The following is a 14,790-nucleotide window of genomic DNA, read 5'->3' as shown; positions in this document are numbered from 1 at the left end:
TTGTGGTTTTCTCGAAATGTCATAGGAATCACAACAATGTGGATCACATCCTTGCTAGAGTTGCTTTTGATAACTCTTTTGACCAGTTTTTTTTTCTTTCATTCGGGAGAATGAAGCTATTTTTTGAAACTGTAATTATTCATGTTGGCTCCTCGAGGAGATAGTTGGTTGTACATAATTTCTTGTTTTTTTATTCAAAAAAAAAAAAAAAAAAAAAAAGACGAGACGACAAAAGGAAAAATAAAGGCGCTTCAAGTTAACGAGATTCCGATACGTGTCTCCACGATCAACCGTAGATGATGGGTGGGAGCATCATCATCATCATTCATCCATCCATTTCCAAAATATATTTGCTGTCTGAGTTTACAGCAACCAGTTCAAGCCTACGGTGGGGTCGCCTTAAGCCGCGAGGGTCAGAGAAAAAGAAGAGCCATAATCGCTGACTGAACCTCTAGTGAGCCATGGACTCTTCTCAGTCCCAGCAGCAGCAGCAGCAACAACAACAACAGCCTCAACAGCAGCCGCCGCCACCGCCGCAGCAACCTGTTGTGAAGAAGAAGGAGACTAGAGGCCGAAAGCCAAAGCCTAAGGACGAGAAGAAGGACGAACAACAAACTAAGAAGATGAAGGCTCAACAACAACCCTCCGTCGACGAGCGTTATACTCAGTGGAAGTCTCTTGTTCCTGTTCTCTATGACTGGTTTGCTAACCATAATCTCGTTTGGCCTTCTCTCTCTTGCCGGTACTTTACTTACTCTTTCTTCTGTTTTTCCACTGTAATGTCAAATGTAGGTTCTTCTTTCGGTTCTAGGGTTTTCTGTTTGCTGTTTATTTCACTCGTGTTGTTTGGAGAAAATCACCTCCATTGGATTACTGGATCTGTCACTTGTTCATTTTTAGGGTTTTTTTTTAAAATTTTTAAAAATACTATTTATCGCATTTTTGCGAACTTGAGCTTGTGAAATCGAGTGGTTACGTTATTATTGTTGATTATCATATTGCATTGTCTTTATTACTTCTTACGATATCTTCCTTCCCCTTCTACGGCTAGTTGGCGGGGAGGGGGCTGTCTATATGGCGTTTCTTTGATTTGAGTTTGAAAATTTTCTGGGTCTAGGTGGGGTCCTCAGCTTGAGCAAGCGACGTATAAGAATCGACAGCGACTTTATCTTTCCGAACAGGTGACTGACTACCTTCACAGTGAATAACTATGATTTGTTGAAATGGCTACAGTGTTTATTTCTTGATGTACTTGTGCTGAATTGCGACGTTAAACTCCCTTAGGGAGAGAAATTAGCTTGTGCTGATTTTTTTTTATTGGAGGCTGTGGACTGTTTGCTTATGGTGCAGAGCTAGATGTTACTATATCACGTTGGAGATTGTTATGTAAATGTTGTTTATTGTTTATTTTTTTAAATTCCTTGTTATCAGACTGATGGTAGTGTTCCAAATACACTGGTTATTGCAAATTGTGAAGTTGTGAAGCCTAGGGTTGCAGCTGCAGAGCACATTTCTCAGGTGATCGATCGATTTAAAAGTTTGAAAGCTCTATGTACTTCTTTTTTCATGCTACTTAATCTATATGTCGTGTGTGATTGTTATATTTTTAGTTCAATGAAGAAGCACGCTCACCATTTGTGAAGAAGTACAAGACTATCATACATCCTGGTGAGGTATGGTGTTGCAACCTCTCAAACAATGAAGTACAAAACATATGAAAACATTAGCTATAATGAAGTTTGTCTTCATATAAGCTGGTTGATCCCTTCAGGCATTCCTTCCATGTTTTCATGTAGTTATCCTTACATTATTTTTCCCCATTTGAGTTTCAAGGTCTTTCTCAATCTTGAAAAATTTATATTGCTTTCTTGGGCTAGTTATCAAATCATTTGGTTGGAAGTTGAAAATGATTAAAAATGAAGAGTTGTTTTAAAATTGTTCTCCTTCTAATATTCTTTGTTGAATTTTTCCCAGGTTAACAGAATTAGGGAACTTCCCCAGAATTCCCGAATTGTTGCCACACACACTGATAGTCCAGATGTATGTGCTATCAATTTTAATTCTTGCTGTATTCCAATTGGAAATTTTATGTCTTTGGTACATTTATTCAACAGATATTGGTTTACGTCTCTTTGGTATTCAACATCTAGGTTCTCATTTGGGATGTTGAGGCACAACCTAACCGTCATGCTGTCCTTGGTGCCACAAATTCTCGCCCAGATTTGGTAATTCCATTAAAAATTTGATTTTCCAACACATTCTTTGTTGTCCTATACTTGTTGCTATATCTTAAATCTCAGGTTTACATCTCTGTTTGATGTTTCTCTATCTACGTTCTGGTTACAACCACAGTTGAATACATAACGTTGATGTTGGAGTATGCCTTGCATTAAAGCAAAACTAATATCTTTTGAAAAAAAAAAAGAAGCAAAACAAATATTATCATTTTATTTTAAATCTTTGGATCTGCATCATTAGGATGCTGTTTGAGAATAGCTGTTAAGATGGTAGATATACTTTGTACAAAATTGTTTTATCACTCTCATTTAAGCACTAAATATGCATATGGTTTTAAGAGAGACTCAAATTTTCTAGGCTTAGATTTTGTGAGAATCTGAAATTCTTGCAGTCTCTTGGATGTAGATTATGGGCTTGGCTGGCTGAGGTTAATTGTAATCCTGTTATAGAAGTTTATTAGGATATTCATATGTCCAACTGAGTTTAATTAACTTTCATACTATTAAGTGTTGTTGTCATGGTTGAACAATAAGCCACATTTTATTTTCTCGTGTAATGTGTATGTTAAAGGTCAAAGCATGTCGTAGTTTTAATCTGATGGGAGATATTTTATAAAACCATTATGTTGAGCTGAGGTGGATTCACAGTCCCATTGGTAGACCATGACAGGTCATTAATAAGTGTGTAAGACTTCTTAGGTCTCATTTGTACATCTTAACAAATTTTCAACCTGGGCAAAAGATAAATTCTTCTAGTGTTTGTAACTTGGACATTCTAACCTTGCTTGTTAAAAACCTTCATTGTGCAATTTTGTGTTAACTTACTGTCAATTTGCAGATCCTGACTGGTCATCAAGAAAATGCCGAGTTTGCTCTAGCAATGTGCCCCACTGAACCTTATGTTCTTTCTGGAGGTTGAAAGCTTTCCAATCTTTTTCTCTCCTTAAAGTTGGTCCTTCAATCTGTAAAGTTTTACTCAACTCTGGCACTGTTACAGATTTGGATCTCAAATTGTTTTTGTTATCTTTTTCAAAACCATCGATTTCTTTGCTGTAAGGGATTTATGTCTATCTTATGGTTTGGAGTGTTGCATATGGGGTTCTATTTCTCAGATTCTATTTAATCTTATGGCAGGGAAGGACAAATTAGTTGTTTTGTGGAGTATCCAGGACCACATAACAACTTCTGCCACAGACCCTGCTGCTTCAAAATCACCAGGATCTGGAGGATCTATCATAAAGAAGCCGGGAGAGGCAAATGATAAGGCTTCTGATGGCCCTTCTATTGGGCCACGAGGAGTTTACCATGGCCATGAGGATACCGTTGAAGATGTGACCTTCTGTCCGTCCAAGTAATATCTTAATTCTGAATGACAAGTCATTCACTTTTTTATGTTGAGAATTAGCTATATATGGACATGTGGATGGGGCATATAAAACCATCTTTATTTATATATTTTGATTAGCATGTAGAACATGTGATTTCTAGCTGGGGTTTGGTGGATGGAAGTCTAATTTTTAGTGGTTTCTTTTCCAAATTTAACCAGCATCCTCCTTTTCTTTTTTCCCTTCTTAAGCGCACAGGAGTTTTGCAGTGTGGGAGACGATTCTTGCCTAATATTATGGGATGCCCGTACTGGCTCGGGCCCAGCTGTCAAGGTCATACTTCTCTTGTTTAGCTTTCTGTGTAATGAGGGACTCTCCTTGTCATATAATGTGGAAGTTGAAATGTGTTGTATTATAGAGCGTGCATTTGACAAAACTAGAAATTATAATTCTCCTATTATGAGTAATATTTTGTGTTTGTTATACTGGCTTGTGTTGATAGGATGAGATTTCCATGGTTCTCTTTTGTAGTAGTAATTGTTTTGTTGTTCGTTCCAAGTATTTTGTGTACGAGATTTATCCTGCAAGATGAAATGGGTAATCCTACAATTTATTTCTGCCTTCAATGTTTTATCGTCAATGCATATTTTAGGAGCTTCTGTTATTCATCCTAGTCTATCTTTCTTTCTGGTTGGCAGGTCGAAAAGGCACATAATGCTGATCTTCATTGTGTTGATTGGAATCCCCATGATGATAATCTTATAATAACAGGGTAAATTTTAGTACTTTATTTTCTTTCAATTGCTTATGTTTATGGCAAAATTGGGTCTCATATATTTATACAAAAAAGAGAATAAATATTCAGAGACAGGGAGTGAGAAGAAATAATAAATAGCACAATGGTCTTACTGCTATTTTCCCCGACTTAATTTGGTTGTTGTGTAGCATTTGGTTTTGTCTCATCATCTTATAGATATTGCCGTAGACATACATGGTTAAATTGGCACAAATTTCTCTTCAGGTCAGCAGATAATTCTATTCGTTTGTTTGATCGTCGGAATCTCACTTCTAATGGAGTTGGCTCGCCCATCTACAAATTTGAGGGCCACAAAGCAGCGGTTCTTTGTGTTCAGGTATTCCTTTTGTTTTCTAAGTTTTATTATGGGTTTGTTTGGATTGGCGAAGTGTGTTTTTTTTTTTTTTTGTCTGTCGCGCATGCGCACACAGAAACACTTTTTTGAAGTACTTAAAAAGTGAATTCAAATAGGCACTGTATTTGCTTCTTTTCTTAGTACTGCTTTTTATGTGAAAATGCTCTCTTCCTATTAGTTGTAAGACGTACTGTTTATACAATCTGGTCCATGTATATTTGTTCAGTGGTCTCCAGATAAATCATCTGTCTTTGGAAGTTCGGCAGAGGATGGGCTGTTGAATATTTGGGATTACGATAAGGTACAGTATTTTGAGATTTAAACCATGTTTTAGTTTTCACCATCTCGCTTGTAGAATATCTAGGGCTTGGTGTAATGCCAGAACGCAGGATAATAATATGTCAAACTATGTTACTTCTAATGCTCTTTAGCTTAGAGATTGGATTCCACAAACTTTCATGGCATCTGGCGAATTTGTCATTGGAATTGGGTTCTTTGTAGTATAGATTACAATGTTCTTTGTGATCTCAGCATATATATCATATATGTTCCAGGTTGGTAAAAAGACAGAGCGAGCTACAAGGACGCCTGCTGCTCCTCCCGGTTTATTTTTTCAGCATGCTGGGCACAGGTTTCATGTTGCTGCCTTTCTTGATATAGCTTAGGGATTTTTTGTTTTTTCTAGTTTGCTTTTGGTTAGTGTTCCGTGTTATGTACTTGTAGGGTGGCAGAATTTTATTTTAACTAGATTTGGTCTCAGTGGAAATTGTCCTTCCCATCTGACCTCTTGGCTACATCCAGGGATAAAGTCGTCGACTTTCATTGGAATGCAGCTGATCCATGGACTGTTGTGAGCGTGTCTGATGATTGTGATACGACTGGTGGAGGAGGGACGTTGCAGGTCTACTACATCTCTCTCTCTCTCTCATGCACAAAAGTGAAATAAATAGATTTTTATGGATTCTGAACATAGGAATTGAAGTGCTAAGTTACCATTGACAAGACTTTTCACCTCTTAAGCAAAAGCAAGGGTCGTTCATTTTCTTTTTCTAATGAATAACCACACTTTCCTTAAGAATAAATGAAAGAATTCAAGAAAAAAAGACCTCTAATCAAGCAAATTAAAGTTGAGAGAATAACCACACTTTTATTTCACTGGTTGCCTACACTACAATGCAATTGGTTTTTATTATACAATTGGGGTTGTTGGAGGGGTGCTAAAGACCTGTTTGGTAGGGAATTTGAAAACAGAATGAAAACGGAGTTGTATTTCATATTTTTCAAATATGGTACCAAATTCATAAATTGAATTCTAATTTAAATAATGATTTAAAATGTGATTCATATTATATTTAGAAGGATTTTCAAAAATAGAAAAATAAGTGAAATTATTTACACAAAATATCAAAATTTTAAACTTTTTTGATTGATAGAAGTCTATCAGTGTCTATCAGTAATGAGACTTGATAAAAGTCTATTAGTGTCTATAAGTGTTTTTTGTTATTTCTGTCAATAGTTTGACCTTTTTTTTATCTGTGAAAATTTTCCTTATTTTTATAAATCATAAAACTTGTTGTAATTACCCACTAAATATTATTTGACAATAGACTATTATTAATTTATTTATAAACATGCTTTCTGTTAATTCTTTTGTATAATTATTATTTTGTAATATTATGTAATTTATAATACATTACATAATACATATTTTACTTTTCAAAAAATGAATTGAGTTTATCACATGATATAATGTACTTCCAAGTGTTTTTATCTTTATTTAATAGAATTTTGCACTTCAAAATTCAAAATTCATGACTGGATACAATAAAAATATAAAAATGTTTTTAAAATTTGTACTATTTGAATTACAAAATCCGAAAATAGTTTTTAAAAGCAGAATTCGGGATTTTCTGTCAAATATATAATTGTTGAATTCAGTGAATCTAAAACATTAAATAGAATATGGATTCTCTATCAAATATGCCTTAATTTTTTCTTCAATTTGTTATGAGTTGCAGATTTGGCGCATGAGTGACCTAATTTATCGACCGGAAGAGGAGGTGTTAGCTGAGCTTGAAAAGTTCAAATCTCATGTAATTGAATGTGCTGCAAAGCCTTGAGAGCTTCGTAAGCCATGTTTTCTCGAGACATAACTTATTAGTAGGTTGTAGATGTTGTGTTTGTAGTAGGTTTCGACTTCTAGTCTTTCTGTGCTCCATTCTTTTCTTTTTTTGTGTGCAAGCATTTGAAATATCCGGCGTCAGGCTCTCTCTACCATTTATAGAGTTTATATAGTCGTAGAATGAATATGATCCATTGTGGCACCTTCAATGAATTGAGCTCTTGTTTCACCTGGATTACTTGGAGCATGGATGCTTGAAATTTGGCGTTAGAACTCATTAATCATTCTGCATTTGATTTTGTTTAGAAGTTCAATGGGAACTAGGATTTCTTATTCTTGCCAGAACCAACTTATTTAGCCAGTCACAGAATTCGATTCTTAAAATGTCGCTCTTATTGTTTTGGAATTGCAAGGATTAAAGTTTCTTTCTGGTGCTTTTGTTTCGAGTTTTATATAGAATTTTCCATTCGAGATATATTTCGAATTGGAATGTCTCTTTCTAGCTCAGTCTTTATATGTTGTTTGCTTTAGTATCGATTCCGTAGTTTGGTTTGACTACTTTTATTTCTTGTAATTTGAGTACTAAACTCTTTTCTTTTCTTCAATTACTAAAAAAAAATGGATTAGTTTTTTTTTTTCAAATCTTTTTATCTTATTGCTTTTTTTAAATGTTGTTTGTTCGCATTTTAGTATTTATTCGGTTTGAACTTTATCATAAATTCAAGGAGCATGAGGAAACTATGTGTGGCTTTTATCATTCTTCTTCCTCATTACTCTTCTTACGGTCGTTTATTAGGTTAGTTCGAAACCATATCTCGTCTGTTTGGTGGCTAGTAATCATTTTATTCTCCCTTTGGTTATTCTTTGGACTCCACATTGAATTGTCAAATTGCATATCATCTGTCTATTTTTCTGGTAATAATTTGCACATTTGATTTCTTTTTCCCAATTTCTTGAAAATATTCCAAGGTTAGGGTTATGCTGGTGATAAATTGTTTGAAGTTTATTTGTCAATACTTGCCCTTCTGATCTCATTTGTTATGAGCGAGATATAAACGAAATCAAAATTTATGGCATATAGTCTTGAAAGATTATGGATGCAGTGGGTCATTAAAACACGTGAACTATTTCTTATTTTGAACTTTCTAATGTTGATCTTCAGAAAATCTATTGGTAGAAGCTGGAAGTTTTTCAGGAGGCTGGTAATGACTAATAGATAAATTACATAGGTTGGATTTTCAACTTTGGTTCATTTTTAACATTGTTCTCTAAATGTGATCCTTTTGGTCCTTTGAAAATGAAAATAAAGTACCCAAATAAATAATTTGAAAATACATGGATCCAAATGAATTAGAACTAATATATTGAAGGGAAATTTGGGCCAATGACCTAATATCTAGGTCCATAATGTCAAATGACTTTTTAAAAATACTATGAATTGATCTTTTGCTGACGTTATCATGGTATGAGATTACAAGAATTGTCCCTGATAATCGTCTTACTCTTGCTATTTGGATCTTGCTCTCATTGTTTGTCTATCTTCCATTGTGATGTGATTATTTGTCACTGTATAATTGATTTGATAATTTTTACGAAATCTGTCTACAACTTAAAATCGTTGGCATAGAGCAAAATGTGTAATGGTGAATTCTTTAAAATCTAAACTTTATTTTAATTGTCATTTTGTTGAATGAAGACTTATTGAACGAGGTTTTTCAGAACGGAGTTTTTGAGAACCAAATGGAGTTTTCAGAATGGGTTTTTCAGAATGGAACATACTTTTCTTGAACTTGGTTTCATTGGTGTTTGTAGAAACGTGGTCTCAAAAAAGGTATGTAAATAGACATTGTAAATAGCATAACGAAAGGGGTGTGAGAAAGAGCGACAACGAGAAGGTGGAAAGAGAGAGAGCGACATTGAGCGACAACAAGAGAGTGAGATTGAGTGACAATGTGAGAGCGAGAGCGAGATTGAGCGACAGCGGGAGAGCGAGATATAACGAGAGCGAGAGCACTTGGGAGTGAGAGTCACGAGAGCGAGAGCACTTGGGAGTGATAGTAAGAGAGATCCATGTGTATTACTAATTTGATACGGAGGTCATTGGGATGAGAACCAAAATTTGTATGTTGGAGGCGAGCTAACAGGAATTGTCGTGCTATTACCTTGAAGTATGAAGAACTTAAAGCTCATATTTACAGGGTTGCAAATGTAAGTTGCTCAGAATTTAATGTTGTTATGAGAGTTAAGTTCGACTTTGAAGCCCCTCCACAGTATATATGGAATGACGGTGATATTCACTTCCTTCTTTGTCGGGACGATCTTTCTAGAGTTCAACTATATGTAACACTAAAATCATACCACGACGAAAATGTGAATATGAGTCATGATAGTATAGGTGTAGACAGACAATACAAGGTATCATATGAGCTTAATTGAGAAGAGAGTGATATTCCATTGTTTATAAACACTCAATCATCAACATTATTAATAGACAATGACAACATTCATGTAGTGGACTTGGAAAGAGAAACCCAATGTAACGGACCTTTGCTTGGTAATGAGAGATCAACAAACTTGAATTTTATGGATTGTGGTCCTTCAGAAAGCGTGATCCTTTCGTGGTTGGTAATGAAAGATCAGTAGGATTGAATTCTATGGACTGTGGTTCTTCAGAGGTGCATGGACCTGCAGTGGCTGTTACTGAGAGATCAACAGGATTGAATTCCATGTCTTCATGTCGTAGAGGGGAATTGATTATACCTGGTACCTCTTCATCTGAGATAGATGTTGATGATTATCAATTTTTTTTGAGTAAGAGTGATTTAAAAATGAAATTGTCTATTTTGTCTATAAATAATAATTTTGAATATAAGGTAAGGAAGTCAACTAAGTCTTTGTTTACTGTCAAATGTATAGAGGATAATTGTAAGTGGAGCCTTCGTGCATTGAAAATTCCAGGGTGTGATATATTTAAGATCATGAAGTATATGCGGTCGCACACGTGTTCTATTGGAATTTTAAATCATAACCATAGACAAGCAGCGACTGCGGTAGTTGGTGAACTAATCGAAGACAAGTTTACAGGCATAGGACGTATTTATAAACCTCGTCACATCGTTGAGGATATGAGGAAAGATTACGACGTAACTATAAGTTATGATAAGGCGTGGCGACAAGGGAAACCGCTTATGCTCTTGTTAGGGGTACTCCAGAAGAGTCATACGCTGTTTTACATGCATATGGTGAAGCGTTAAAAATGGAGAATCCAGGTAAAGGTTTGAATCGAACTTGAAAATGATGTCCATTTCAAGTACATGTTTATGGCATTAGGGCCTTGTATTGGAGTTTGTTCAAGTTATCGGCCTGTGATAATTGTTGATGGATCACATCTGAAAGGAAAATACAAAGGGACCATGTTGGTCGGTGTTTCCATGGATGGAAACAACCAAGTTTACCCACTAGCATATGCCATAGTGGACAATGAAACTGATCGAGCTTGGAAGTGGCTTATGTCAAACTTGAAGTGGGCCATTAGAGAATCCCCTACTTGGTGTTCGTGTCCGATCAAGCAGTATCTATTGGCCATGCCATTCGTGTAGTTTTTCCCACAACATTTCATGAATTGTGCACATACCACCTAGAAAATAATATTCTTTCCGACTTTAAGGACAATACGATTGTTGGGATGTTCAAGGATGCAACCAGGGCATTTCGCATGTTAGAGTTCCAAGCACACTGAGACCAACTACGTACTTTTCGAAATGGTGCAGTATCGAAATATTTGGAGGATATTGGTCTTGAAAGGTAGGTGCGTGTTTACCAAACATAACGAAGATACGATAACATGACGTCCAATAGTGTAGAGTGTTTCAATTCATTGACCAAAGAATATCGACAACTGCCCTTAATGTGCTTGTTGGAACATGTTTGAGGCCTCATCCAATCATGGTTTTATGAACGGAGAAATTATTGGATATCTCGAATGACGTCACATTCGGACTACTGTGAAAATCGATTAGCAATTGAGTGTGACAAGGGCAGACGATATCGAGTTGAGCCGATTGATTGTTATAGGATCCATGTGCGGGACAATTGATTGGATGGTATTGTGAACCTTCATACAAAGGAATGCACATGTAAGGAATTTGATTCACTCGATATCCCATGTTCGCATGTAATTGTGGCTGTGCGAGAACGAAACATCCCCATCCATGGTTTGTGCAGTCCATTCTATAACTTTGACTCCCTCATGGCTACTTATGCAGAGCCCGTAAATCCACTCGGTCACATATCTGAATGGAAGAGACCTCAGGGATATGTGGAAAAGCATATTGCACCTCTTAGAAGAGTGGTACAGGTTGGGCGACGAAGAGTACAAAGAATACCATCAAGAGGAGAACAACGCAAACAAATAAAATGTGGTAGATGTGGGAACTACGGGCATAATCGACAAAACTGCAGTGAACCGCTCACGTCCGGGCGACCTACTGATTCTAATCCAAATGATTCAAATGTCGGTCAATTGTACTTGTCTATGTGCCATTTGTCTATTCACGAATTCTCAAAACTATAACTTTCTATGTGCCACTTTAATCCTCAAAACTGTAATTTTCTATGTGCCACTTGTCTATTCACAAATCTCTTCAAATGTATCACTTATTTCGCTCTCCCTTTTATAAGGTTAATTAAATTGTTGGCTATTCATGAACCATTCTGGAAATGTCTCGCTAATCTCGCTATCGCTTGTAATCCCTTTTAAAATGTCTCGCTTGTAAGTTTGATTATTAAAGTTTTTCTATTTATGAATCTCTCCAGATGTCTCTCTTATCTCGCTCCCCCTTTTATAAGTTTAATTAAATTGTTGCCTATTCGTGAACCATTCTGGAAACGTCTCGCTCTCGCTATCACTTGTAATCCCTTTTAAAATGTCTCACTTATAAGTTTGATTACTAAAGTTTGTCTATTCATGAATCTCTTCAGATGTCTCGCTTATCTAGCTCTCCCTTTTATAAGTTTAATTAACTTGTTAGATATTCATGGATGAATCTTCTAATCTATTCATGGTAGTTCTACACTAACAATTTAAATAACATGTTAGTAAAATTACATCAATAATATACATAATATACATAATATATATGTACGTCAATAATATGGAGTGTTCGTCCACAATTGACATGCCAATTACATCCTATAGTCACTCATCTTATCCTGAGTGATTACAGATGAGGCACTACCAGTCGCTAAATGTTCTAAAATTTTACAACAAATATTTCAAAATATAATGACCCATGAAGTGTATTCGTAGAGGTAGGTCGGGATATCTTCCAATGAGATGTTTCTATGTCCAGCTTCCAACGTTTCAAGTCACAGTAGTGAAGAAGCGATGGTAGGGTGTAAGTCAACAATTCAAGGAAAGACTCCAACTTCTTCTTTGATGTCATGGATGGTAGTGAGTCAAATACGAAAAACCGGCCTCTATTTAGATCAAATGCAATCAACATCCAATGTTGATCGATGTTTGTTGCCGTATACACGAAGTCCACATCTGACCACTTGACATCGAATTTACCCACGACATAATCTAGTGACGTCTCTTCCCCCATGCTATGGCAGCATGCAAAGTCGACTTGTTCTTAATATGTTTATAGACCCCATTTCGAGAATTTAGGTGACTCTACACGACGAAAAGTGTTGGGGTTGATGCCTTAAAGTCTCGTGTCCTGTAGTTTGTAAACAATTTGTACGAATGCTTGTGTTGTATAATATATGATATTTACTTCACATCTTATTTTATGTTCAGTTGTATGTTTTATTTGCTTTACCACAAACCAATAAACATAAAATCCTTGGTTATCTGTATGTAACTTAAGCATGTATGTGGTGACATACAAGTGGATCATGTCTTGAGTAATAACCAAAATGACCTGTAGTATATGGATATAGGAGGGAAACATTATCCTGGTAACGCTACGGATGCGGCCTACTTTGTGGAATGATCACAAGTGTTGGAACTTGCCATAGATGGTCTGATCCCGATCATTCGTGTTGGGGACATGCGGGCGGAGGCATCCTATACAGAAATATATTTGTGGTAAGAAGAGTTCAGCTGTTGGTCTTTAGTGGAATGCCTGACAGTTAACAGATGGTGGATCTCGTGGCTAAAGAGTTTAGTCAACTATTCACGGACCGTTGGAGCTTCGAGCCACAGGTCTATTAGGTCCCCTGGGGATAAAGTCGAGAATCAGTGTTTGGGTTAATTTGAAATGTTCAAATTGACAAGTGGGAGTTCGATTATATATGATATAATTGAACTGGTTGATTATACATGATATAATTGACTAGATGTATGAGATACATTATTTTGGAGAAAATTATATATAAATATGATTATATCAAGTAGAGGAGAAATTATTATAGTAGATATGTGATATCAAACTATAGGGTAAGAATATAATATGATTATATTCATTAATTATTAAATTGGTTAATTATATGATAATTGGCCTAAAACTTCTCTCGGACGTGCGTTAGTGGGAGAATCCAAAGTTGGTTATTGTAACCGAAGAATAAAATGAAAATTTGTTTCATTTTGCAAAAGTTCGAAAAATCGCATCGGTGTGGAAATGTAAACGATCGCATAGTCGAGAGCCTATACGATAGAGCTTTATCATCTAAATGATCGCACACCTCGCACCCAAACAATCACATGCCCGTCCCTAAACGATCGCTTAACTTTCCTAAATGATCGCATCGCGTGCCGAGTTTTCTAAACGATTGTCTAACTTTTATTAAACGATCACTTAGTAAAGCATACACGACCGTGTAGCTTATTCTAAACGATAAGAACCCTAGCTATACGATAGCTCATTTTCTCTCCCACTTGCTTATCGTCTACATGATTTGTTCTTTCTCCAACCTCTACTGAATTCATCAAAGACCACACTTTGGATTCTCACTCCGGGAATACCAAGGGCTCCATTTGGTGGTGTCGTCCCCGCTGCTATATGCGTTCGTGACTATTCATGTTGCTGCCCTTCGTGTAAACGATCGTGTTGCTGCAGCCGACTTGTTTGCTGGGCGATAGAGTGCGGGTGGAGGTTCTTCCGCTGCATCTGAGTTTAAAGCTTGAAGAGGGTCTTCAACTAGTATGAGAACTTTTTCCCTTGTTTTTTAGTGTTCAAAGCATGCCTTTAATTACTGTGAATTTGCATAATTGTCTGTTAGAATGTATGTGTTGTATTTCGGTCAAAATGAAATCGGAGAGATCCGAATGTGCTCATGGATGCTCTTCGTTAAGAGTTCCTTCAAAAAGAACATTAAAAACACATAATAGTCAATCAACTTATTTCTATTCAAAAGTGCAGTAAATGGTTACCGTTATTCCAATTGGTAGGATGGTGAAGCTGGCCATACATATGTCTGGTCGCCTATAGAATTCATCTTTTATGAACTGAAGTAGGATATTTAGGGTATGTATCTAGAACAAGATATACGTTAGGAGAGGGGAGTAAACTGTATGTACTTGGTAAAAAAGACAAGGATCGTAAACTTACGTCACACTCAACCCACGAACTTGGTTCGGTCAACTCCTGGAAAAAGGATTTGGATAATGGCTGAACTGCATTTTCTCAAACCTCGTTGTCCGTATTCTTATCGTCAATCCAATTCACCATTTCTTTGAATACAACAGCTGGAACCTCATGCTCCAAGGAGTATTGGATCGTCACTTTAAACTGTATCATAAGTATCCCAAGGAGAGGGTACTTAATAGTTGGACGATTCAAAGGAAGTTGAACCATTTCCTTCTTTTTTGTTATTTTCTTTTTTGGTTCGATGAGGGTGTGTATTTATCAACGACCTTTCTCTTACGTGTTGTTTTTCTACTCTCAACCATAACCTACAGAAATATAACAAAATGGTGAACATGTTGAATAACAAATATGAAGAAAGAA

At 36.2% G+C, this 14,790-nt stretch overlaps 1 protein-coding gene across 1 annotated transcript; it reads left to right on the top strand.

The window, feature by feature from the left end:
• The first annotated feature begins 352 nt into the window (after window positions 1–352).
• On the top strand, window positions 353–7,095 carry LOC120072211 (WD-40 repeat-containing protein MSI4-like). The gene is made up of 15 exons (XM_039024623.1): window positions 353–742; window positions 1,118–1,181; window positions 1,432–1,518; window positions 1,611–1,673; window positions 1,975–2,040; window positions 2,151–2,225; window positions 3,076–3,151; window positions 3,372–3,588; window positions 3,814–3,895; window positions 4,261–4,334; window positions 4,584–4,695; window positions 4,940–5,014; window positions 5,268–5,344; window positions 5,515–5,614; window positions 6,732–7,095. Exons 1-15 carry the CDS (start codon window positions 462–464, stop codon window positions 6,831–6,833), a joined length of 1,551 nt encoding a protein of 516 aa, XP_038880551.1. The 5' UTR covers window positions 353–461; the 3' UTR covers window positions 6,834–7,095.
• Window positions 7,096–14,790: the final 7,695 nt, after the last annotated feature.

The sequence above is a fragment of the Benincasa hispida genome, chromosome 2, assembly GCF_009727055.1.
Source record: "Benincasa hispida cultivar B227 chromosome 2, ASM972705v1, whole genome shotgun sequence".
Classification (NCBI taxonomy): domain Eukaryota; kingdom Viridiplantae; phylum Streptophyta; class Magnoliopsida; order Cucurbitales; family Cucurbitaceae; genus Benincasa; species Benincasa hispida.
Note: the sequence above shows the minus strand (reverse complement) of the source record. Positions and strands in the feature narration are given on the sequence as shown.